Raw genomic sequence first — 23,794 nt, forward strand, 5'->3', positions numbered from 1 at the left:
CACCATCCGCCGTAACATGAGTTTTGCTAAGAAGAGACTTTCTTTAAACGAAAACGAACACTATCATAAAAGCGGGAATTGTCGTCCCTGATTAACGGATTGCACAGGCTAATCGGGGACGACACTTTACGAACGTGCATTAAACTCCCTTTTCGCAGCGCGCGATTCAAATATGTAAATCATCATGCAAACTTGCTCACCTCCATATTCAACTATGATGTGTATGATGTTTAACATAACAAGAGGTATGGCTCGTTTGAGCAAACAATCATGTGTTGAGGGGCACAATTATTGTTCTTAGAGGGAGAAAACTTTCCGACTAAATTGGCTTTTTGCTAAAAAGAGACTTTCTTTAAACATAAAATATTATAAAGCGGAAAGGTTCGTCCCTGATTAGCCGGTGTGGACTGCATAGGCTAATCTTGTAACGCACTTTACGCCCACCTAATAACCGCCATTTTCACAGATACTCTAAAGGCGTTATGTGCATTTAACGATGATGAAAAGAGCGAAATACGGAAGTGCCAGGTTTAGTTTAGTGTTCGTCGACATTCATGGAGTTTGTAGTCGGCAGTGATTTTTGTGTGATAACAAGGCCGCGAATACCGATTGAAATAAATTGGCACAGCTAATCAGGATGTCTGGGTAGCGTTTATAGGCATCAAGTCTGCTATGACGTCATCAATCATTCCCATGAGGTACATTACCAGTGTTGCGGGTTCTGCGTTTTTAAGTGTTCGTTTTTGAACATTATGTGTTGTATTATTTAAATATTAACTCATCATCAACTAAATGCAGGTTGACTATATATTATAATACATTTAATAACATTGATTATGAGGTGCGATATTAAAAACAATATCAACAGGGTCAGGCGAAAATGGGTCTTCTGTCGTATTCCGGCGTAGCTCCGACCCAGCCTGTGGAGGAGCTCCCCTGTCAACTAAAGAGACAAAGAAACCTCGTGGTACTTTATAGTAGACAAGGAAGCTCCTGACCAGACTGCGCGAAAGAAAAAAAGAGTGACTAATGTTTATTTGCTGATTTTACAAAAAAAGACCGATTACTTGGTAGAGGATTTAATTTTGCTCTAACTTGTTGAAGCTTCGACGAAATATAATTATTGCTCACAATGGCTCTTCTCGCAGTCGTACTTCGGGATTTTTAAGTTTTTTTAGCATATTTTTTTTTAAAGAACTACAGTTTTTCGTAAGCTATTAACTAAAATGGAATCGACATATTCAGCTTAACTATTTTGTAAATCGATTTCGATTCAAGACCATGTCTTATAGGCTTCAGCTCTAGTTGATGGTGCAGCTTTAAAACCTCTAATACAATCGTGTGAACGAAAAATTGCGAGGCATGACATGAGATTGATTACGCCCCTTTAACACAGATGTATATACAAACTGTGCCCCTTATCGCCAGAACAGCGTCGCTTTAGGGCGTTATTCCAGAGTTTGTTCACGTCAATACGTCAGTAACTGTATGCGTTGATAGTTCAAAACCGTTGTTGACATTGGGACTGTTTAAAGAGCCAGTTGTGGTCGATTAGCGAGTTCAGCTATGACGTCATGTCCGGTATAAACATCAAATGTCGTGCAGTTTCAAGTCTCGTGTGGTCGTGATGATGTCGATTTATTTAGAATATCGATAAGATAGAATCACAGATTCAGTTATACTGTTAAAGTAGAGCGCGCTTATTGAAGCAAATGTAAATGTGATAATGTTAAATACATAGTATATGCTATAAGGTAAAAAGTAATCATAAATAACCATATCAAGCGATATTGGACAATAAAAGCATTAAGTTATATATTATAAATAAATATTATTGCTCTGCGCATAAATATGTTATATTTATGTCTAAATGCAAAGAAGTAACATTTGCAATGTCGAAATAACGGATAAAAAAATAAATAGCAAACTTGTTGTTTAGTTTTCGGATATAGTTAAGCTCAATACAAATTGAAGTTGTTTAACTGATATTTATTGTGCAATAATGTGTTCAATACATAATTCGGTGAATATTTATTGGAGAACTATATGTGTGAGCTTATTGTTTGTCACTTACGGTGGGTGGGGAATGTTCATACCGCCGACAGGGAGTGTGGATATTAAAACGGAGCCCTGCATACTTAAAGTAAGGAAATGCATTGTTTTAATATGAAAAAAATCACAAATGGTGGTAACAATCACTTGGATTGGATTTAATGATATAAAAATAAAGTTCTGTCCGTAGTATTATATTAAAAGAAACCATATACAAAGAGTTAAGTGTTTATTTCAAAATACATAAGGCTATTAGACATAAAGAGTACAACACAATATATTAACATATAGGTGTGTCTTGCATGCATTTAAACGCTCACAATGCTCAGTTGTTGATGTGAGACTATGCGTTTTTTTTTCAGCCGAACAATACTGGCATACCCTGTGTTATGTACACGATTGGCTACGAAAGTAAGTAGAAATTTAATCACTGTATATTGTCACATTCTTTAAGACAACAAATGCACACGTTTTCTTATTTTACTTGCTTAAGATTAAGGCAAATTTTACGCATATGGAGTTACCAGATATATGTATCAGTGTTAATATTGTAAATGCGATGTGTTTATTGACAATATATGGTATACGAGTAAACAAAACACACAAAAGCTTATCAATATCGAAGTATAGTAGTTGATGTTTAAATTGTAACAATATAATTCAACTGTATTGTGTTGTCGCTAAGTAATTCAGACTATGTGAGTTTTTCCATCATGCACAAGTTCGTAATAACTCATATCTACCGATACTCAAACAAACAAAACAGAAAAGTTTAGTTTTTACTTATGCATGTGAAGTTCAAGAACAGATAATCTAAATAAACATACAATAACAATTTTCGTTAACATATTTCCATAGAATGTCACATGGATGAGGTAAATACATAGTGATAACACAATATTATACGTATAGTTTTACAATTTTAGCAATAATTACATATTTCTGACTTGATTTTCTTTGTAAAGAATGTTTTATTATTTTACACTACATACATATGAAATTTTCCCTTATTTTAAAGCATTTTAAACTAAACATGGCTAGATGTCTAAATGCAGTTTTGTTTTGATACTCAAACAAATTGACTTGCTTTCGGAAAACAGGGTTCAATGCATGTGCGCAAAGTGTCGTTCCATATTAGCCTGTGCAGTCCGCGCAGGATGATCAAGGGCGACACTTTCCGCCAAGACTGGATGTTCGTTTAAGAGACTTTCTTTAACCGAAAAATCCACAACGGCGGAACGTTTCGTCCGTGCTAACTGTACGGGGTCATCTGGGGACCACACTTTGCGCAAATGCATTAAGCTGCATTTTTGCAGAGCAAGTAAATTGCAGAAACAGTTTCCTATGAGTAACTTGCCGACCCAAAAACAACAAACCCGATATGAACTGTTCATTTGTTATTAGATCTGATGCCATTTTAGCATGTATTATTTTCGATGTCTAGTGGCAATCAACAAACTAAATAAAAAGTAATCTAACATGTTAACAGGAGGTTTGCAACGTTAGGAGTATATAGCCAAAGGTGTCTAGTTTCTTTTCCAGTTATAATGCATTAAAGCCACACACCTTGAAATGAAGTACTTGTTAATCAAAACATATAGATGCAATTTCAAAGGTGCAAAATGTGCATAAACTCTATAGCCTAGTTAGCAAGTAATTCTTTTTTAAATTTTAAAACCGAAAGTAAAAGTTTTAGACGTATACGTCCTTTTCGACAAACGCGATTATTGTTAAGTATTCATGCGCAAAAGAGCCTGATTTCTACCTTGTAACCACCAGATATAGTCTAATTGGCATATATACAATATGTTCCTTATTTATACTTAAATTTATTATGCCATGTATTTCATTTCAAGGTGAAAACTCATCAGCGGAATATGTCAAGTCAATTTACTGATGAACTCTTCTTACGATTGAAAGTTTTTGAATTAAACGACAACATTTATATAAATACGATTCATTCCATTATTTTTCCCCATCATTAAATGATATTGAAAATAAACGCGTGTGTCGTAGCCGTTACATTATACCGCGCTTTAACCTTATATATTCGCAGCCAGTAGCATATTTTTATATGCATGACGAAATAATTGAAATCTATATTTGTAATCGAGTGGTCTAGTCCTAATTAACCCATTTATGCCTAGCGTCTAGAAAAAAAGGCCTTGGCAAACAGCGTAGACCCAGATGAGACGCCGCGTGATGCGGCGTCTCATCAGGGTCTGTGCTGTTTGCTTAAAGGAATTTCTGTAAGAAATATTCTAAATATAGAAATAAACATACTAGACATCCCTAATTTTGGAAATAAATTGATCCAATTTAGAAGGATGGGCGAGTCCACTAGGCATAAATGGGTAAAGGACGCGTTTCTCGAAGGCCGATTGAAGATCCGCCAGGTGGCTAGATCACACGCACTGGGGTTCGCCTCCATTACCTTAAAGGAACCGCTGTTATCACAGCATTGCAGTGGAATGGCATAACATATGTTTCGGTTCACAGGTTAAATATAGGTGCAACCTGACAATGTATCTTAATTACATAAACTTGAGAACATGTCTAACACATGAGGCCTGTTGTGGGCAAACTGGACTTAATGCATGTGCGTAAAGTGTCGTCCAAGATTAGTATGTGCAGCCAGCACAGGCTAATCAGGGACGATACTCACCACTTTTAATGATCGAAACGTGGCAACTGTCTTTCTCGATTAGCCTGTGCGGACTGAACACGCACATCTAGGATTACATTTTACGCACATGCATTAAGCTCATATTTTGTCCAGAACGCGTCCTGTGTTAGAACGCACCTTAAAGCTGTATCTGACGGAGATTCGTGTCGTTGTTTTAGAAATACAAAAAAAACAAAGCTCTAACGCCATTAAAGCCCGTAACTATCTAAAAATGTTGCAGACGTTTTATTGACTACAATTTATTCCACAGTATTTAATTAAAATTTTCAATTGAATATTTGCGACAACAAAAAGCGGTAAAATGGTCATAGTATCCCTGTTTTCAAAAAAGACACTGTTCTATCTTGTTATCGAAGTTTTTCATTCGTGAATATAGCAGCTTAACATTTCCCAATGGCATTTTTCGCAATCGAATTAATTCTTAGTGCGAGTGAATTATAATAAATTTAACACATAACAAATCGGATTTATGATCCACAACCTTATTAATTACAAATCAAATCTTTATTACGATTTATTGATTCCGAAAAGACATTTGATTTTTTGCAAGAAGCTTTGTGATTCCGAAAAGACATTTGATTTTTTGCAAGAAGCTTTGTGATTCCGAAAAGACATTTGATTTTTTGCAAGAAGCTTTGTGATTCCGAAAAGACATTTGATTTTTTGCAAGAAGCTTTGTGATTCCGAAAAGACATTTGATTTTTTGCAAGAAGCTTTGTGATTCCGAAAAGACATTTGATTTTTTGCAAGAAGCTTTGTGATTCCGAAAAGACATTTGATTTTTTGCAAGAAGCTTTGTGATTCCGAAAAGACATTTGATTTTGTGCAAGAAGCTTTGTGATTCCGAAAAGACATTTGATTTTTTGCAAGAAGCTTTGTGAATTATGTACATACAGAAATAAGCTGTAAAATATTAAACATTAGCAATTCAATGTTTAATCATATGTAAAAAGTATGTAACAAAATATTTCTGATTCGAGGCCTTTTTGACGTTTCGTTAGGAGTAAAACAGGGTGAAACATTATCGCTTTGTTTATTTTAATTATAAATGAAAGATATGAGTTCAATGATACAATCGAACACTAACAGATATGCGTTTATTATCAAGATTTGTGTTGTTATTTGCCAATGATATTGCATTATTTACAACAATCTAGAAAGTCTGCAATTGCAATTAAATTATATCTATCAATAATCGTGTCAATGGGGATTAAGGCATGAAAAATAGTTAGATTACATTTATAGTAAAATCATAAACAACAGTAAGCACTATTTAGATTAAGCGCCCATTAATAAGAAAAAGCAACTGATATAGTGGATAACAAACCTAGAGATGAACGAATGTAAACTATTTAACGTAAACAAAGATCCCCACCGTTGGTGCGTTCTTTATATCTCTCTCAAAGACACCAAGTGCTGGTTCTAGTCCAAGAAAACGGACTAGAGAGCGTTTCAAATAAGCCTTAGGCTTTCGATACAATAGAGCTTAAATAAATTGGTTTTAACTAATAAGAATCGTGTGAAAACGGGAAATATGTTTTTAACGCCTATAAAAGTCGCATTTATTATGATAATTATTGACTGATGAAATATGACCGAGGAATCAGGGAATGCGCATTAATTTTGCCCCTCCCCCCCCCCTCCCATTCCAACGGATTTTGACTTGACATGACAAGGTTTGATAACTTCACAGGATTTTTCATAATACAGTGGGGGCTGCATCGACACGCCAAACGCTTAGGGGGAGTTTGGTGGGAATTATGGCGGTGCGTTCATTTGGTTATTTCCTATTCGGTTATTTGCTAGATACAGTCTGGAATTTTTTTTTCAAATTATAATTTCTTATAATTGAACAGCGCACCTGGTAAAACATGAATGATTCATATCAAATGAAATCATGCACACGGCGCTCAAAATAAATGACATAAAAATAAATGCACCCCAACTAAATTCTGGTCACTTCTATTATCTAAATCTTGTATTCAATTAATGTAATTCTAAATTTATCACTGTCGTGCAATCTTTATCAACGTACTAAACGTTCGTATAAATGTCCTACTTCAGAATCCGAGGTAAATGATACAGACGGTCTAAAAATAAACACTCTCCGCCCGCAATTCATCAACAACTTCATCATTCAAATGTATTTTCAGCTTGAAAAAAGGCATGGCAAAAATAGCCCGGATTTTTTTATGATGCGTTTCCTTTTGAGCGGAATTAATCTTCCACCCTATGTGAAGGCCGTTTAATGTTGCAGGAGTGTTTTGTTTTGAAGTGGCGGTGCGGCCGGACCAACATCAGCAAACAAGTCATTTGTTTCGGCAAACCTAGCTACACAAATCCATTTATCAGCCGGCCAGCGGATGAACTCACGAACGAATCGCACGATATAAGATAAACAGTAACATCGTTCTCTCTCCCAGCGTCAAAGGAAAAGGATGCTGAATTCGTTGCTGAAAAATTGAGCATCGATCTGCGAAAACTGGACTTAAAGCATATGTTTAATGTGTCGTCGCAGATCAGCCCGTAAAGTCCTCACAGGCTAGTCAGGGACGAAACTTTCCTCCTTAACTGGTTTTGCTTTAAACAAAAAAACTTCCAACGAACGAAAACTTCTCTACAAGCGGAAAGTGTCGGCCCTGATTAGCCTGTGCCTAGCTTGTTAAAGCGACAATAGCAACATAAGCGCCATGAGTATGTCGTCCCTGATTAGCCTGTGCCTAGCTTGTTAAAGCGACAATAGCAACATAAGCTTCATGAGTATGTCGTCCCTGATTAGCCTGTGCCTAGCTTGTTACAGCGACAATAGCAACATAAGTTTCATGAGTATGTCGTCCCTGATTAGCCTGTGCCTAGCTTGTTACAGCGACAATAGCAACATAAGCTTCATGAGTATGTCGTCCCTGATTAGCCTGTGCCTAGCTTGTTACAGCGACAATAGCAACATAAGCTCCATGAGTATGTCGTCCCTGATTAGCCTGTGCCTAGCTTGTTAAAGCGACAATAGCAACATAAGCTTCATGAGTATGTCGTCCCTGATTAGCCTGTGCCTAGCTTGTTAAAGCGACAATAGCAACATAAGCTTCATGAGTATGTCGTCCCTGATTAGCCTGTGCCTAGCTTGTTAAAGTGACAATAGCAACATAAGCTCCATGAGTATGTCGTCCCTGATTAGCCTGTGCCTAGCTTGTTACAGCGACAATAGCAACATAAGCTCCATGAGTATGTCGTCCCTGATTAGCCTGTGCCTAGCTTGTTAAAGCGACAATAGCAACATAAGCTTCATGAGTATGTCGTCCCTGATTAGCCTGTGCCTAGCTTGTTAAAGCGACAATAACAACATAAGCTTCATTTGTATGTCGTCCCTGATTAGCCTGTGCCTAGCTTGTTAAAGCGACAATAGCAACATAAGCTCCATGAGTATGTCGTCCCTGATTAGCCTGTGCCTATCTTGTTACAGCGACAATAGCAACATAAGCTCCATGAGTATGTCGTCCCTGATTAGCCTGTGCCTAGCTTGTTAAAGCGACAATAGCAACATAAGCTTCATGAGTATGTCGTCCCTGATTAGCCTGTGCCTAGCTTGTTACAGCGACAATAGCAACATAAGCTTCATGAGTATGTCGTCCCTGATTGGCCTGTGCCTAGCTTGTTAAAGCGACAATAGCAACATAAGCTTCATGAGTATGTCGTCACTGATTAGCCTGTGCCTAGCTTGTTAAAGCGACAATAGCAACATAAGCTTCATGAGTATGTCGTCCCTGATTAGCCTGTGCCTAGCTTGTTAAAGCGACAATAGCAACATAAGCTTCATGAGTATGTCGTCCCTGATTAGCCTGTGCCTAGCTTGTTACAGCGACAATAGCAACATAAACTCCATGAGTATGTCGTCCCTGATTAGCCTGTGCCTAGCTTGTTACAGCGACAATAGCAACATAAGCTTCATGAGTATGTCGTCCCTGATTAGCCTGTGCCTAGCTTGTTAAAGCGACAATAGCAACATAAGCTTCATGAGTATGTCGTCCCTGATTAGCCTGTGCCTAGCTTGTTACAGCGACAATAGCAACATAAGCTCCATGAGTAGCATAAGTAGGGTTCATAGCAGAGGCATCCCTATCGGTAGCATTACAGTAGCAGACGCTTTGTTCATACTAACAACTTCCGTTGGTGCATTACGTGAATCAACAGCACTCACTATGCGTCAATAAAACAAATTTGCAGACGCAATGGAATTTGAAGTTAGAAAGAATGTGCATATTTGTATTATTTCATTCGAATAGTATTCAATTATTAAATTATTTCTTAAAAGACTGCAGTGGCTTCGTTTAACATTTGATCGACACGTTTGTAATAGTCTATAACTTTGTATATCATTTTAATGTCGGTATAATTCGTCGCCTAAGGACGCCGTGTCGTATTGGATATGCTGTCCGCCGAGCGACCGGGAGATGATGCGTTCGATCTCCACTGTGGAAGCGTTCTTAAGATCTCCCCCATACACATCGAGTACTGGTTCTTGTACCAGGAAACGGACTGGAGAGCGTTTCAAATAAGCCTTAGGCTTTCGATGCAATCGACCTAAAGTAAAAAGGTTTAAACTAATTTCGGTCTTGTTCTACAACATATAACTAATTGGGATGGCAATATATATTCAATGACGTGCATTTTGATTAAAATTATTTAACACAATTATAACACACCCTCACAATCAAACCTTCATTTGCATGGCCACGAGATTGATAATATCATTACTTTGAAACAGTTGTATTCAATACAGGTCAATGTGGTCGATGAAAATAAAAAAAATTATTACAACGCAGTGTTGTCGATATGAGTATTTCATGATGACATGTATATATTTATTCTTGAAAAATGTATTCAGCGCATATCACTTAATACTTAATAGTGTCGTATTTCACTTGATCTATGTGTAAAAGAATTATGTAGATATACTTATATCCAAATCGAAAGAAATAATACAAATATAACCTCCTAACTTCAGATTCCATTTTTATCTGGAGTTTGGTTTCTCAGTCGCAAATTGGTTTATCTTCGTCCAGTGAGAGACCACTAACTGAAACAACAAACGTATAGGTCTTCGGCTGATGCAGGAGTTAATTTATTTTTTTAGTTCGCTTACAAACAACTTTAGTTGCCCTAAATTTACGGCCACTCATTGAAACTATTGCTATTTACCAAACACCGTTTCTTAAATTAATCTACGGTACAAAGAATTAACGATGTTATTACTATGCAGTAATTTGTCAAATTATGCATGTCTTTCAGTGCAATAAAATATTCGGAAACCTTACCATGAATCGTCTTAATAAGATTATGCTTTCACCGTTAAAAAGACAACAACTTATTCTCTGATGAATTACAGAAGAACGTTCATCTGCCCCCAAAGACAATCGTTCACTTGAATCAACCGGGCTCATACCACGGGAATCCGCATTTGGGCGGCAAGGATGGTGACCGCCACCCAAACATTTCGAAAAGTTATCGACTTGTATAAAATCCGCTGCCGTTTATCTGAAATCGGAATATCGCGTCTCCCTTGTTGTGTAAAGTTGGTTGCTGTGCCGCACGATCCGCCTTGCAGGCCCATTATCCGCGACAATATCCGGTCTATGTGTCGTAAAGCATAACTCTGATAATAATTAACGACGCCGCTTAGGTGCTAAGATGGTCGTGTTTTTCTTTGTGTAATTTTTCATTATTCCAATAATGAAAAAGAAAGCACTGGGAGTCACGAAGCGAGTCGATAAGATACAATATAAACGGAATACTTATACTAAAGACTTCGTCTCTGTCAAGCCGTTTGGATTTCAACGTTAATGGTGTAAGGCATTAATGTATCATTGTATCATTATCATTATAATTTATATTTTTTACCAGAAGCAGTTAATAAAATTTCTCTTATATGCAGTCAGCTTAAAAGGAAAACGTCGTTAAAATCGGAATTCTATGCGCAATCAATACAATTACATGTATATGAAATGCTCTGTGAGCGCGTGTGCGTTAAGTTAATACTAGGCTTACAAATCATATACAATAAACTTATTGGTACACATATCTAAAATATAAAAAAATAAAACGATCAGGATTGAAATCACGAATACAAGATTCGTGCAGACTGTGCAATAAAGAACTGAATTACGTCAAATTACTTCACAATTTAAATTTCAAGCGGGCCGTACAATAAAACGAAGCTTCAGACCGGCTCGCGCATGCGCACAGTCTGGTCAGGAGCTAACCTGTCCGCAAATGAGACCACGAAACATAGCACGACTTTTATGCGGACAGCGTAGCTCCGGACCAGGCAGCCCGCAAGAGCTGTGCTTGCCGCATACGGCATAAAACCCATTTTTGCATGACGAGGGTTATTGTCGATGTTTGTGTTGAGGCACACCCCAAGGCACACTCTCGGGAAACTTGTCGGATATGTTACGTTGAATTCAAACGCATAAAGTGCTATAAACATTCAATTTTGGAGAGCGAAGTATGCCCAAAATAACGCAATAGCGAACAACCTAAGTGTCTTCAGCTTTTCGATTATAAATATTATTCAGTGTATCGTTCCATTCAGTAAAGCAGACACGTATTAAAGTAGGCTTGGTATGGTAGAGCCGTGTCCAAGACAGATGGTGGCCGGATTATGTTATTCCAAAGATAAACATGCCCCTGGGCATTGTTATTGATTACCAATAGAACGTCGCGTCATACCCGACGCTTTCCAGGTAAGAATCGTGTAACATGTGACGTGAAACGACGACCATTACTCAAACTCAAGTCCATAGGTGCAGATATTAGTAATACTTTTATGAATATTCAAATCCAGAACTATTTTCAGAAAATAAATACTTGTAAGTATCCGATAGTGTATTATTTTAAGGCAAGTTATCAATTGCACATGCATTACAGAACAAAGATGCAACACAACATTAAATGAGCAACGCTTTGTAAAAAGGTTTAATGCGTTTGCGCAAAGTTGTGTCCCAGATAAGCCTTTGCACTTTCCGCCAAAACGGGATTTCCGCAAAGAGGAGACTTTCTTTCAACGAAAAACACACAAAAAAGCGAAAAAGTCGTCCCTGATTAGCCTCTGTGAACTGTAAAGGGTAATCATGGACGACACTTTACGTTCATTCATTAAGACCGGTTTTCACGAAAAAATGCTCAAATTAAATCATTTGTTGTTAAAACGTTTAAAAGATGCGCCGAATTTCCTACTTAGACTCCTACTTACAACTAAACTTTCACACGTGAATTAACATAAACCACATTGTTGTTCAAAATGAGCCTTGTTCTGAGAAAACTGAGCTTAATGCATATGCGTAAAGTGTCATCCCAGATTAGCCTGTGCAGCCCGCACAGGCTAATCTGGGACAACATGTTTCGCCTAAACTTGATTTTCGGTAAGAAAGGATTTCCTTGAAACTAAAAATACCAAAAAAGCGGAAAGTGTCGTCCCTGATTAGCCTGTGCGGACTGCACAGGCTAATATGGACGACACTTTACGCACATGCACTAAGCCCAGTTTCTCATAACGAGGCTCATACTCAACTTGTTTTATTAAATGTCATTTCATGTAAAAGCAATGATAAACTTAAGCGATTTATTCACAAGTTTTTGTATGTAACATTTCATAAAAAAAGTGTCGGATCCATATATACTTGAAAGTCTGCAAGTAAAAATTTAAATAAAAATAAACTTTGCCTGAGCTCATATCTATGATCAACTTATCAAAACGGGTCAATCATTGGCATGAGTTCAGTTGGACATTTGTAATTTCACAGGAAATAATTATTGTATTTATAATACACGTGTATAAATTGATCATTACCTTAGTCATCCGTAAACCTAACATAATAAAAACAAAAATAATAACTTGTCATCGATTCAACGTAATGTAAGTGTACTATACGTACCAACGACTTATTGTTATACAATAACTAACGTAAATGCGCTATCAATCGGCTTCACCGAGATGTTGTGTACATAAATGTACCAAATTTGGAATCATCTTGGTATGTCACAGATTTGAGCGTCAATCTTGATTCATTTTAAATCTGTAAGAGCCGTGCCAATGATTTGACGCAAATACTTCATTATCAAAATATCAATATGGTAAACAATAAAGTCGAATCTAGCCTACATCATGGGCCTTTAAAGCGATTTGCCACGCGTTAGCTTGCATCAAAACTATGTAAGCTTTGACGTCGTACAAAAACAAAAACAACCTTTCTTTTTAGATTGAACTTAATTAATTACGAAACGTCTAACATAGCTTATAAATGTTAATAGTCGTCAGTCATCTAAAAGTTGATATGATGATATTGAAGTCCGTTTAACGAAGATTTTCTTAAATAAATGCCAATATAAGTAGGTTACAGAAAAATACACGTACAATTTTATCCGTGTAGTCTGGTTAGGAGTTTCCATGTCCACCAATGAGACCAAGGAACCTTGCGTGACTTTATAGCGGACAGTGTAGCTCCTGATCAAACTGCGCAATTGCGCAGGCTTCTACTACTACGATGCCAGCATTTGGCAAAAGACATATTGTCGCATGGCGGGGTTTATTAATATACAATGCACAAAGTAAGCGCTATGTTTGAAACAGCTGACAACTCGAATATGAATGGTGATATTCTATTCAAAGTAAAATCACTTAATATCAAAAAGGGAGCAAGGATTGCACCTTACACCGCCGCCCGGTCTCCCATTTCAGACAGCGGCGAGGCTTGCTCGAACCTTCCGGCCCTCTTCCCTCACCTGTACGAGGTCGAGGACCCTGCTGGCCTCACCTGGCCGAGTGAAGTGCTCAATAACAAGGTCGTGGAGAACACCATTGCATGGAATGCCCTAGCAGAAGGTATATACCTCTGGAAAAACAGGGCTTACATCATGTGCGTAAAGAATTGCATCTGATTAGCGTGTGAAGTCCAAACAGGCAAATCAGGGACGACACTTTCCGGCTTTATGGAATTTTTCTTTTGAAGGAAATATCGTCTAAACTTTAAGGTAGTGCACCTCTAATAGGCACATATCCAAATATAATCTAATTAATTATTTTCTTAATCAGCATCATTTCACTGAACTACATGCAAATTTGTAGGTAGGCTTTCCATGCTTTTTAAAAAAATATACCGATTTTTTCAAAACCACCCCCACGCTCGGCTTTTGTCCAGTTTATTTTCACCCCTGGGGTATATAAAAGTTCCATAATTCATTCAAATTTCCAAATATGGGCATGCAGTTGGTGTGTACAGATGCTGTAAAGGTGTTTAAAGTTTAAACAAGATGAAATAAGTATTCTTTTACAGACATTTATTTTTTACAATTTTTTATCTATGGAAGAGCACCATGAAATGTAAGTGATTTCAGCCAAGTAAAAATTGGGTCGGTTAAAAACAAAGTGTCATAAAATTCAAAATAGTATCATTTAAGTCATATTTTAAACTTAGTTTTTATAGAAACACTATATACAGCAAAAATACCAAGAACTAGACAGATTTACCGTTTACTTTTTAAAATAAAAATAAAAATGCAACATGCATGGTTCGTATTTTCAACAGTAAATCACCCAATTTCGCCATAACGTTGTTTTAATTTTAATAATTGAAAAATGTGCATAAAAATTGCAACATATTTAACAATAAATATAGCTTATATGCCATATTAAATCAAATTACGTTAGAAAATAAATAAAACGCGTCGCAAAAAAGTATACGTCGTCGGCAGGATTCGAACCTGCGCGGGAATATCCCAAAAGATTTCTAGTCTATCGCCTTAACCACTAGGCTACGGCACCTAATAGTAGGCTCTTCAACCTTCGAAGAAATCGCGGGAAATCATTAGAGGTGCACTACCTTAATTCAGTGTTGCCGGAAAGTGGTGCCCTTGACAAGCATAAATGGACTGCACGGGCTAATCTGGGACGACACTTGCATTAAGTCCAGTTTTCCCAGATATGTAAATATGCACTATAAAAAGTCCACAATAGACCCGATGATATACCTTTGCATGAGAAATGTATTTAAATGTTTCTTAGTGGTTTATTGTTAACTGGCGATGACGATGCATAGGTAGGAACATTGTTCTCTTATTTAAGAAACAAACAACAGTAATTACCGGTAAGCAAAATACATTTTTAGATTAGTGCAAGCCTCCGTTTAGAAGCGCATTCTAAGTAATCTATGATATGTTTCTGGGTCCAAACGGATTTTAATGAAATTCCCTATATCACTACGATAATTCTGTGATTTAGGTAGCATTCGCTACTTGAAGGGCTACCAGATATACGAAGAGGGAGCTGATGGTAACACCATCGGAAGCGAGATCTGCAAAATTATAGACCTCTCAAATGTTACAAAAGATCAGTACCAGCCTTTGAGTAAGGTAAATACGCCGTACTCTGGGAAAATGGGGCTTAATGCATGTGCGTAAAGCGTCGTCCCAGATTAGCCTATGAGGACTGCACTTTCGGCTTACATTGTATTTTTCGTTTACAGTTAAGGTGGAAAGCGGACTTCACATGCTTATCTGGAACGACAATTAACAAACATGCATTAAGGCCAATTGTCCCATTACAAACATGCATTAAGGCCAATTGTCCCATTAAAAACATGCATTAAGGCCAATTGTCCCATTACAAACTTGCATTTAGGCCCATTGTCCCATTACAAACATGCATTAAGGCCCATTGTCCCAGAGCGAGGCTCAAGTGTGCTATATTCGACGCTGAATATACTTGCATTGCAATTATCACAGCACAAATTTAACCCATTTATGGTAAGTCGACTCTCCCATCCTTCTAAAATGGATCAATTCATTTCCAAAATTAGGGATGTCTAGTATATTTATTTCTCTATTAAGCATATTTCTTACAGAAATTCCTTTAAACAAACAGCGCAGACCCTTATGAGACGCCGCATCGTGCGGCGTCTCATCTGGGTATACGCTGTTTGCAAAGGCCTTTTTCTAGACGCTAGGCATAAATGGGTTAAAATGCTCAACTCGTCATTTTAATATATGTTATGTTACCCAAGTCAAAAAGGATTCGATATCTGCGCTCAAAGTGTCTTCTCGTAGATTTGTTTAATCAGACATAGAAAGAATATCTCGATGTCCATTCTACGTTTGCATGAGTCCTTGTTCTCTAACCTTCAATTTGGAACACATTTCCGAACACCAGTCTCTGCGTTTATGTTTTTTTATTGCATTTAAATAGTATGCGGTCGAAATGTACATGATGAGCATGTAGTCGCAATATATCACGATAAATGGGCTTTTTGAAAATAGGGTTTCGAAAAGAGGACCAATTCCAGACACTGGCCGAATTGAGAACCTTAAGCATCCAACCTGTAGAAAATAGTTCCGGAATCGTTTTCATCTGATATTTCTTTATTTTCATAGCATGAGTTAAGCAGGAATCACACACAGTTGATGAAAATAGGTAACGCTCCGATTGGATTATGCAAACACATATGTATTACCACCGATATATAAGACAAGATATCCAGTGTATTATTGATTGCCATATACCGTGCATATGTAACCGGTCACGCGTGTTTCAGTCGTACTTCATCCTTGTGAACTCAGAGGGCGGTGCGATGTCGGTGACGATCAAAGCACTTCCACTTCCGATGGTCAACGCGAGCGTTCCGAGCGTCCCGACCGCCATGGCCATACCACCGTCACCGCAGGGTAAGCGAAGTAAACATAATTGATTGATTTACAAAGTGTAATTTATGCGTTTGCAAATGCTCACATTGCAGAGCGCTCGAACTCCTCGCAGTGGTAACCGTACCGGCGATAACCTGAAACGCTTTAACCCATTTATGCCTAGTGGACTCCCCCATCCTTCTAAATTGATCAATTTATTTCCAAAAATTAGGGATGTCTAGTATATTTATATTCTATATTTAGAATATAACTTACAAAAATTCCTTTCAGCAAACAGCGCAGACCCTGATGAGACGCCGCATCATGCGGCCTCTCATCTGGGTCTACGCTGTTTGCCAAGACCTTTTTTCTAGACGCTAGGCATGAATGGGTTAAACAATCCTAAAAGGAAAATCATTTATTAAATAATTCATGACCATTCTTATGAATTATACATCTAGATTTTGCACTATTATGGTAAAATTAAAATTATTTTTCATTTTCCGAATCTCTTTAGAATATCAAGTAACTCAGAAGTGAAATAAAACTATACAGTTTTCTTCAGTGTACCATCCGAATCTGACGGTATCCGTAGATTATCTCCAGTTGAACGTCAGTGCCGTGAACGTGTCCTTGAAGGTGACGCCGGAAGTGAAGGATCTAAACGTCATGATCGTGCGCGTGCTGAGAGACCAAGCGGTCTTACAGCAGTTACGTGTGCCAGTTTCAACGGTGAGAGATTGAGAATATAGGATTATATTATGTGCATTGCATATTTTGGTCGGGCTTGTTTAAGCCCTACCGGTCGGGGGACAGGCTTTAGCGACTTTAAAAGCCCGTCGTGAATGAGCCCATGAAGAAAATTTAGAAGTGCATAAATGTCATGGACCTGTGGTCTTGATTCACTGTGCTAGTTGTTTCAAACACGTAATCGGTATGATATAAACATGTCCCCAGTAAAATAAAAACACGCCCTTAGGTCCAATATTCATTAAAAGACACCAAGTAAAACAAATCATTCTTCCTTTCAAATATCGTGATAAAAATGCAGCTAAGCATATATTTTCCATCAGTTTCATTGGAGCAAAGCGTGTTTAAGGTGATGCGTATTTGATATATTAATTATAGTTTCTGTTTTGTTTGTATTTTCCAGGAATATTTTACTATAGGAAACTTAACAGATGGAAAGTATAGCATGCAGGTAAATACAGTAATTCTATTTGTTAAATGAGTCTTGTTCTGACAAAACTGGGCATAATGCATGTGCGTAAAGTGTCGTTCCAGATTAGCCTGTGCAGTCCGCACAGGCTAATCAGGGACGACAGTTTCCTCCTAAACTTGATTTTCGGTAAGGAGGGACTTCCTTGAAACTAAAAATACCATAAAAGCGGAAAGTGTCGTCCCTGATTAGCCTGTGCGGACTGCACAGGCTAATCTGGGACGACACTATACGCACATGCATTATGTCCAGTTTTCTAAGAACGCGACTCAAATGTCCTGCGGGAAATAAAACGACAGTAAAAAGCTGTCGACGTTTCGTATACCCTTATTTCTTAATCTACAGTATAGTAGTTCTGTCTGTCGATACAAGAGTCTTGAAATAAGTCCGGTCTTTCCCATTCATTGAAGCTTTTCGAAATACCTTGGCACAGTTGTCATAGTGGACAAAAACATTTGTTAAACGACTTAAACGGTCAGAAACTCGTTTGAGGACGTCAATAGCAAAATAAATTTGAGCCTCGTTCTGGGAAAACCGGTCTTAATACATGTGCTTCCAGTGTCGTTTCAGATTAGCCTGTGCAGTCCGTACAGGCTTATCAGGGAAGACACTGCGCTTTTATTGATTTTTTAAAAAGGAGGTCTCTTCTTTACCAAAATCCTATTTTGGCGGAAGTGTCGTCACTGATTTGCCTGTGCGGACGACACATGCTAATCTTTGAGGACACTATACGCACAAGCAGTACCGGGTAATCCCACATTCATTAACTTTTACCGCACGGTTTGTCCCATTGTTTCACACACATACTGTAATAGATGAAATCCATTTAATTTCATATACATGTAATCGGTATACTGTAACAGTAACAATACATTGTGGAGCTCAAACTCATGTGCCGAAGAACCGATACTACAACATTACTTTAACGTATCCACATTTTCAGTTCATCCCGGAAGACACCAGTGCCTTCGGCACGAAGGGTCCGTGTTTGTGTTACCTTGGAAACGAGACTAACTGCGTGCCATGTCTGCGCTACACGAGTGAGATCTCCGTGGTCTCGAACACAGGTGACCCACCGAAACCCAACTTTCACCAGCATGATATTGCCCCTTCCGTTCTCCTCGGCTGATGTTTAAACATCCTGTTCAGCTGACTTCGTGCGATCCACAGTTGATAAAATTACTGCTTATTTCTGACACATTCGCTTCTTTAAGGTTCAACTTGAAGTGCGGTACACATGTGCATTTGCAGTGTCGGATGTGAAGGCTTTTCCGTCAATCACTGAAAATTAACGATAGTTGACAATATATACCGAATGTGTCCGAAATTGGCTTTGGGTTGCCATGATACCTTATTTTGTCACATTTATTGTCCGCTTCACCCCAACTGTCAAATGTTTAATGGCATTCTTATTTTTAACAAGTGCCTTAGTTTTATTTATTATTGATTCCCCGATTATATTTATTTTCATATTTTTGTGGTGTGTAGTTCCCCAAATGTTTGCTTTTTATAATTTGTTGTTTATCTTAAACATCTTTTATTGCGTATCATTTGGATTTTTTGTTATGTTTCTTTTATTTCAGATGTTGTGTATCTTTTTATTCTCATTTAATACTTATTAGCAAAAGTCTTCATTTCATTTTTGCTTGAAACGTTTTCTTATATTTACGCATGAATATTTTATGTTCATAATCACAGACTTTCCCAAACCTCCTTGATCAAACTTGATACATAACACATTCCGGTTTTATATTGTAATAAATAAGATTAAGAAGTACAACATCAATGCAAATATTTTTGAATTGTAATACTGTTCAATAGCAGTTTGGTCCCTCTGTGAATGAATGGAAATTTGTGGAAACAAAATAAGTCTTCATATGTTGTTTAATAAAAAAAAAATAGTTCAAGAAGTAAAGAATGCCATTTGATCAAACCTTGACAGTGGATTTTTTACAAGGTCCTACTATTAAATTCTGCATGAAGCTTGATCTTTCTTTGTTGTTTTGTCTTCAGTTGTAAAACCCCATTCCCCTCCTACCCTTCCACCCCTCTTGTTCACAGTTAATCTTTTTTTTACAATAATAATTTGCGTACACGAGACATTCGTGTCCGTTTCAGAACCATACTTCCATAAACAACAGTTAATACACTTAAATTAGTTACCATATATGCGTTATACGCAAATATTTGCATTTCTTTATAAAGGCCTGTAAAAAAATCATGTTAAAATCTAATTTCTAATTTTTGTTGAATGAAAGCTTAACCTACAAACCATATTATGAAACTAAATATGCATACTATTGTAATACTATTTTAAATGGTAAATACGGAAATGGCACGAGTTCACTATTGTGCATAAATGCGCCATTGATAGTTTCCGTGCATTTATGAGCTCATGATGCGTAATACAAGGAAATTTAAAGTTTCAGGAAAGATACCTTTTCTCATCAATGTTAGTAAAAAGCAAAACCATTCGCATGTTGCTGTACTGTAGACGTCGAAATAGACTGATAAACTATTATAAACTAGATAGAATCTTGTCGGCAACATGTCGAGCCCAATTGTCAACAATGCTTCTAATTATTTGAGTCGTGTTCTGAGAAAACTGGGCATAATGCATGTGCGTAGAGTGTCGTCCCAGATTAGCCTGTCCAGTCCGCACAGGCTAATCAGGGACGACATTTTCCGCCTAAATTGGAATTTTGCTAAGAAGATACTTCATTTTAACGAAAAATGTCATAAAAGCGGAGAGTGTCGTCCCTGATTATTCTGTGCGGACTGCACTGGCTAATCTGGGACGACACTTTTCGCACATGCATTATGCCCAGATTTCTCAGAACGAGGCTCATTTAACAAGCTGCATAATGAACATTCTTGACTCTTGATGTGACCTTGATTGACAATTGCCAACGGGAGCAAATAATTTGTGTGTGATGCGCCTTCACCACATCAAAATCCACGATGAATGATGAATTAAAGTATAGAAAAAAATATTATTCCCAATATTTGATGGTTGACCTTGACCTTTGATAAAGGAGAATAGCCTTAGAAGCACTAGTCATCTGGGCATAGTAAACATGTTAGGTAAATGGTCACAATTGAACTTTGACCTCTAAGTGATCTTGAAATTCGAAAAGAGTGTAACAAGCGACAAGACGTCATCTCTTGGTGGTCATTTTTTGCTTAAAAGAATTGAACATTGAACCATGAATGAACAAAATACGTTTCGAAAGGAGATGTATATGCCGAAATACAAACTTTGACCCTTAAAGGGATCTTTTCACGGTTTGGTAAATTGACAAAATTGAAAAAAGTTGTTTCAGATTCGCAAATTTTCGTTTTAGTTATGATATTTGTGAGGAAACAGTATTACTGAACATTTACCATAGTCCAATATAGCCATTATATGTATCTTTTGACGATTTGAAAACCTATAATTATAAAGCGTTTCAACGCGAAACGATTGAATAATTTGGAGAGTTCTGTTGTTGTCGTTTAAATTTACGAAACTACGAAGATTGCTTATTAAGGGTATAAAATACTTTCTTTGAATATACCCGGCGGAATAGCCGGGAGGGCTAATGCGTTTTTACTTCAGACTAACTCCAAGACACCGGGGGTCACTGGTTCGAGCCCTGCTACCGGCTACTATTTTTTTCCTTTTTTTAATTTTATTCTTGATTTTTTTACTGTAGCTTTTAAGATCCGATGTTTACATTTATCAATATAAACATTTAAAGACAAACTTCAAAATATGCCAAAATCTGTGAAAAGGCCCCTTTAACTTTGGTCTTGACCTTTGTACAGGGAGGCGGGCATTGCACGTGACATGTCGGGTTGTCAGGGACAATACTTGTGGTTTTCTATTCAAAAATTCAAAAGAAAATATATAATGTTACGGTTCGGACGTCGTAACGCCCGCGCGTACACTCGACGACTATGACTGCTATATCAAGCCCCGCGCAAGCGGACTCGACATAAAATCAATGCGGGTTGGAACTTCACGTTTTCAGTGTAACCATTCAATTTAATTTCAATTATTGTTGACCTTGTCATCGCTCAAACAGTTTAGGTTAAACTTGATGAAAATATTAAAAAGTAAACAAATTTCAACCTTTTCGTTCTATCATAAGTCACCGAGAGCGAAGGGACATCTGCTGCCACTATCGCTGTCGTCGTGGTAACGCTATTTGCCATGGCGGCCATATTGGTCGTATTCTTGTATATACTGCGCAGAACCGGAAGACTTCCTGATTGGCTGAAACGTTACATCTCAAGGAGTGGAAATGAAAGCGATGCTAGCACAGGTATAGTGATTTTTAGTGGAAGATAATTTTAACTTCACATTGTACAATTAGAAGACAATAAGAAGTCCACTCAAAAGGAATTGATCACAGTTTGGCAAGAATGACAAAATACAATTATCAACATAATGTCAATATCTGCAAAATAACATTTATGATAAAGAAAATATTGGACATTGAAGATGTATTTATCAATGACACTCGGCAAAATAATAGAGCGTTTGTCACGCTTTCCAATGATTATGTGTACAATGACTAACGTACGGTTTAAACTCTGCAGATAATTGCTTAATCTGAATGGTCCAGTGGTAGCAAGTTCGATTTTGCTTGCAAAGGTCTTCGGTGGATGGCAATAGTTTTTATTTTGACGTTTTCCCGCTTATGTTATAGTTATTTACGACTGTTCCAAATAGTTTATATGTGTAAACAAATAAATTTATTGAGATCCAAAACGACCAAATTCTGTTAAAAGTCCTTATAATGTTAATGAAACGTATATTGTTCGCAAACAAAACCCAAGTCGTTTTACAAAATGTAAGTTTGAATACAACGGCCGAACCAAAAGTAACACACGACATAGAGTGTACGTCACAGTTAGGTTTCTAAACTAATAATGTGGCATCCCACTGGACTGTGGTTATAAGTAAAGAGGCCCCTGTTTACTTTTCTAAGAAAATGTGTACATTCGTAAATGAACTTCTGATTTTTTATTACACGCAGGAACAAGTACAAGGAAGCACACCTTTACGATTCAAATCCTCTACGCATACGACCACGCGGCTCACAATGATTCCATCAAAGCGCTGACAGCACTCCTAAAGACCAGCCTTCAGTGTCGCGTGTTACTGAACGGGATGGATGAGTTGGCATGGTACGACACCTCGAACACGTCTCTGTCCTCTCAGGAGAGTTACCGGGAGGTGGACGCCCCGGTGACCTGCGTTACAGACGCCCCGGCAATATTCGAAACAGAAGCCTCGGTAACATGTGAAACAGACGCCCCGGCGACCTGCGGGACGGACATATTCTTGTTCGTGCACTCTGACTGGGTAGACATACTCGTGAAAGCGGTCCAAACAGGGGAGGTCACCCCAAGTGATGTGGTGAATCAAAGGGACCACTCTTTTCTTTTAAGTTTTAACGAACTTTGCACAAGTCCAGATCTCAGAGATCGTACAGTGTCGTTACAATTCATGTACTCGTCAGAGAGTTCCGTCATCCGAGAACCATTTCTTGGTGTCCTGTTCACGTTGCCAGATAACACCGACGCGTTGATAAATCATATCCGAAACAGACTCTGTCCGAATACCATGACAAACCCGGTGGTCAATCCCACTGACAAATTGAATCTCGCTTCGCAAATAAACACAGCCTTCATGTTCCAAACCACGCATAGACTCTGGTTGAAGACAAAACTGTTCTCTCTAAAGGAATCGCAATCGAGTGACGACTCGGGGGTGGTGGTGTCCCGCCGCCGGAAATGCAGGCCTCGCAGCCTGCGTTCCCGAAGTGCCGACACAATGACCTGTCATGAATGTCAATCGGCCCTCAGTAGGCGCCATGTGTGTGAACACTGTGATCAAATTAGCGGCACAAGGCTGCGTTCGAACTCATGTACCGTCAGTTTCTTTCCGCCCGACAACGTTGAAGACGCTAGTGTCGGATTTAGTATTTTAGAAACAAGGTTTGCAAACGTCAATAAAAGATACGTTTCATCGGACAGTATAGGAAAATCAATAATCTAGCAGTCAATAAAATAAAACCGATCATTTTTTATTACAAATGATCAACCAGTTCATTAACATTTATATATTATTTATATAAATTTAAAAAAACATTCATTGTTTGTGCTCCCTGCATAAC

The 23,794-nt window shown here is 37.8% G+C and overlaps 1 protein-coding gene and 1 long non-coding RNA gene across 4 annotated transcripts; one reads left to right on the top strand and one right to left on the bottom strand.

Moving 5' to 3' along the window:
* Nucleotides 1–1,457: 1,457 nt before the first annotated feature.
* Nucleotides 1,458–23,727, top strand: LOC127858839 (uncharacterized). Of its 3 annotated transcripts, none has more exons than XM_052396160.1 (10): nt 1,459–2,143; nt 2,415–2,463; nt 13,473–13,616; nt 15,012–15,142; nt 16,321–16,450; nt 16,974–17,140; nt 17,562–17,609; nt 18,571–18,694; nt 21,761–21,934; nt 22,652–23,727. In XM_052396160.1, exons 1-10 carry the CDS (start codon nt 2,003–2,005, stop codon nt 23,674–23,676), a joined length of 2,133 nt encoding a protein of 710 aa, XP_052252120.1. In that variant the 5' UTR covers nt 1,459–2,002; the 3' UTR covers nt 23,677–23,727. The 3 variants fall into 3 exon arrangements, with proteins under 3 accessions (XP_052252124.1, XP_052252120.1, XP_052252132.1); XM_052396172.1 differs by having other exon boundaries at nt 1,459–1,754; XM_052396164.1 differs by lacking the exon at nt 13,473–13,616 and having other exon boundaries at nt 1,458–2,143.
* LOC127858937 (uncharacterized) lies at nt 18,440–22,812 on the bottom strand. The gene is made up of 3 exons (XR_008039202.1): nt 22,674–22,812; nt 21,742–21,885; nt 18,440–18,908 (listed from the first exon to the last, which is right to left on the bottom strand). It is a non-coding gene; the product is annotated as an uncharacterized LOC127858937 (long non-coding RNA).
* Nucleotides 23,728–23,794: the final 67 nt, after the last annotated feature.

This window comes from Dreissena polymorpha, chromosome 1, assembly GCF_020536995.1.
Source record: "Dreissena polymorpha isolate Duluth1 chromosome 1, UMN_Dpol_1.0, whole genome shotgun sequence".
Lineage (NCBI taxonomy): Eukaryota > Metazoa > Mollusca > Bivalvia > Myida > Dreissenidae > Dreissena > Dreissena polymorpha.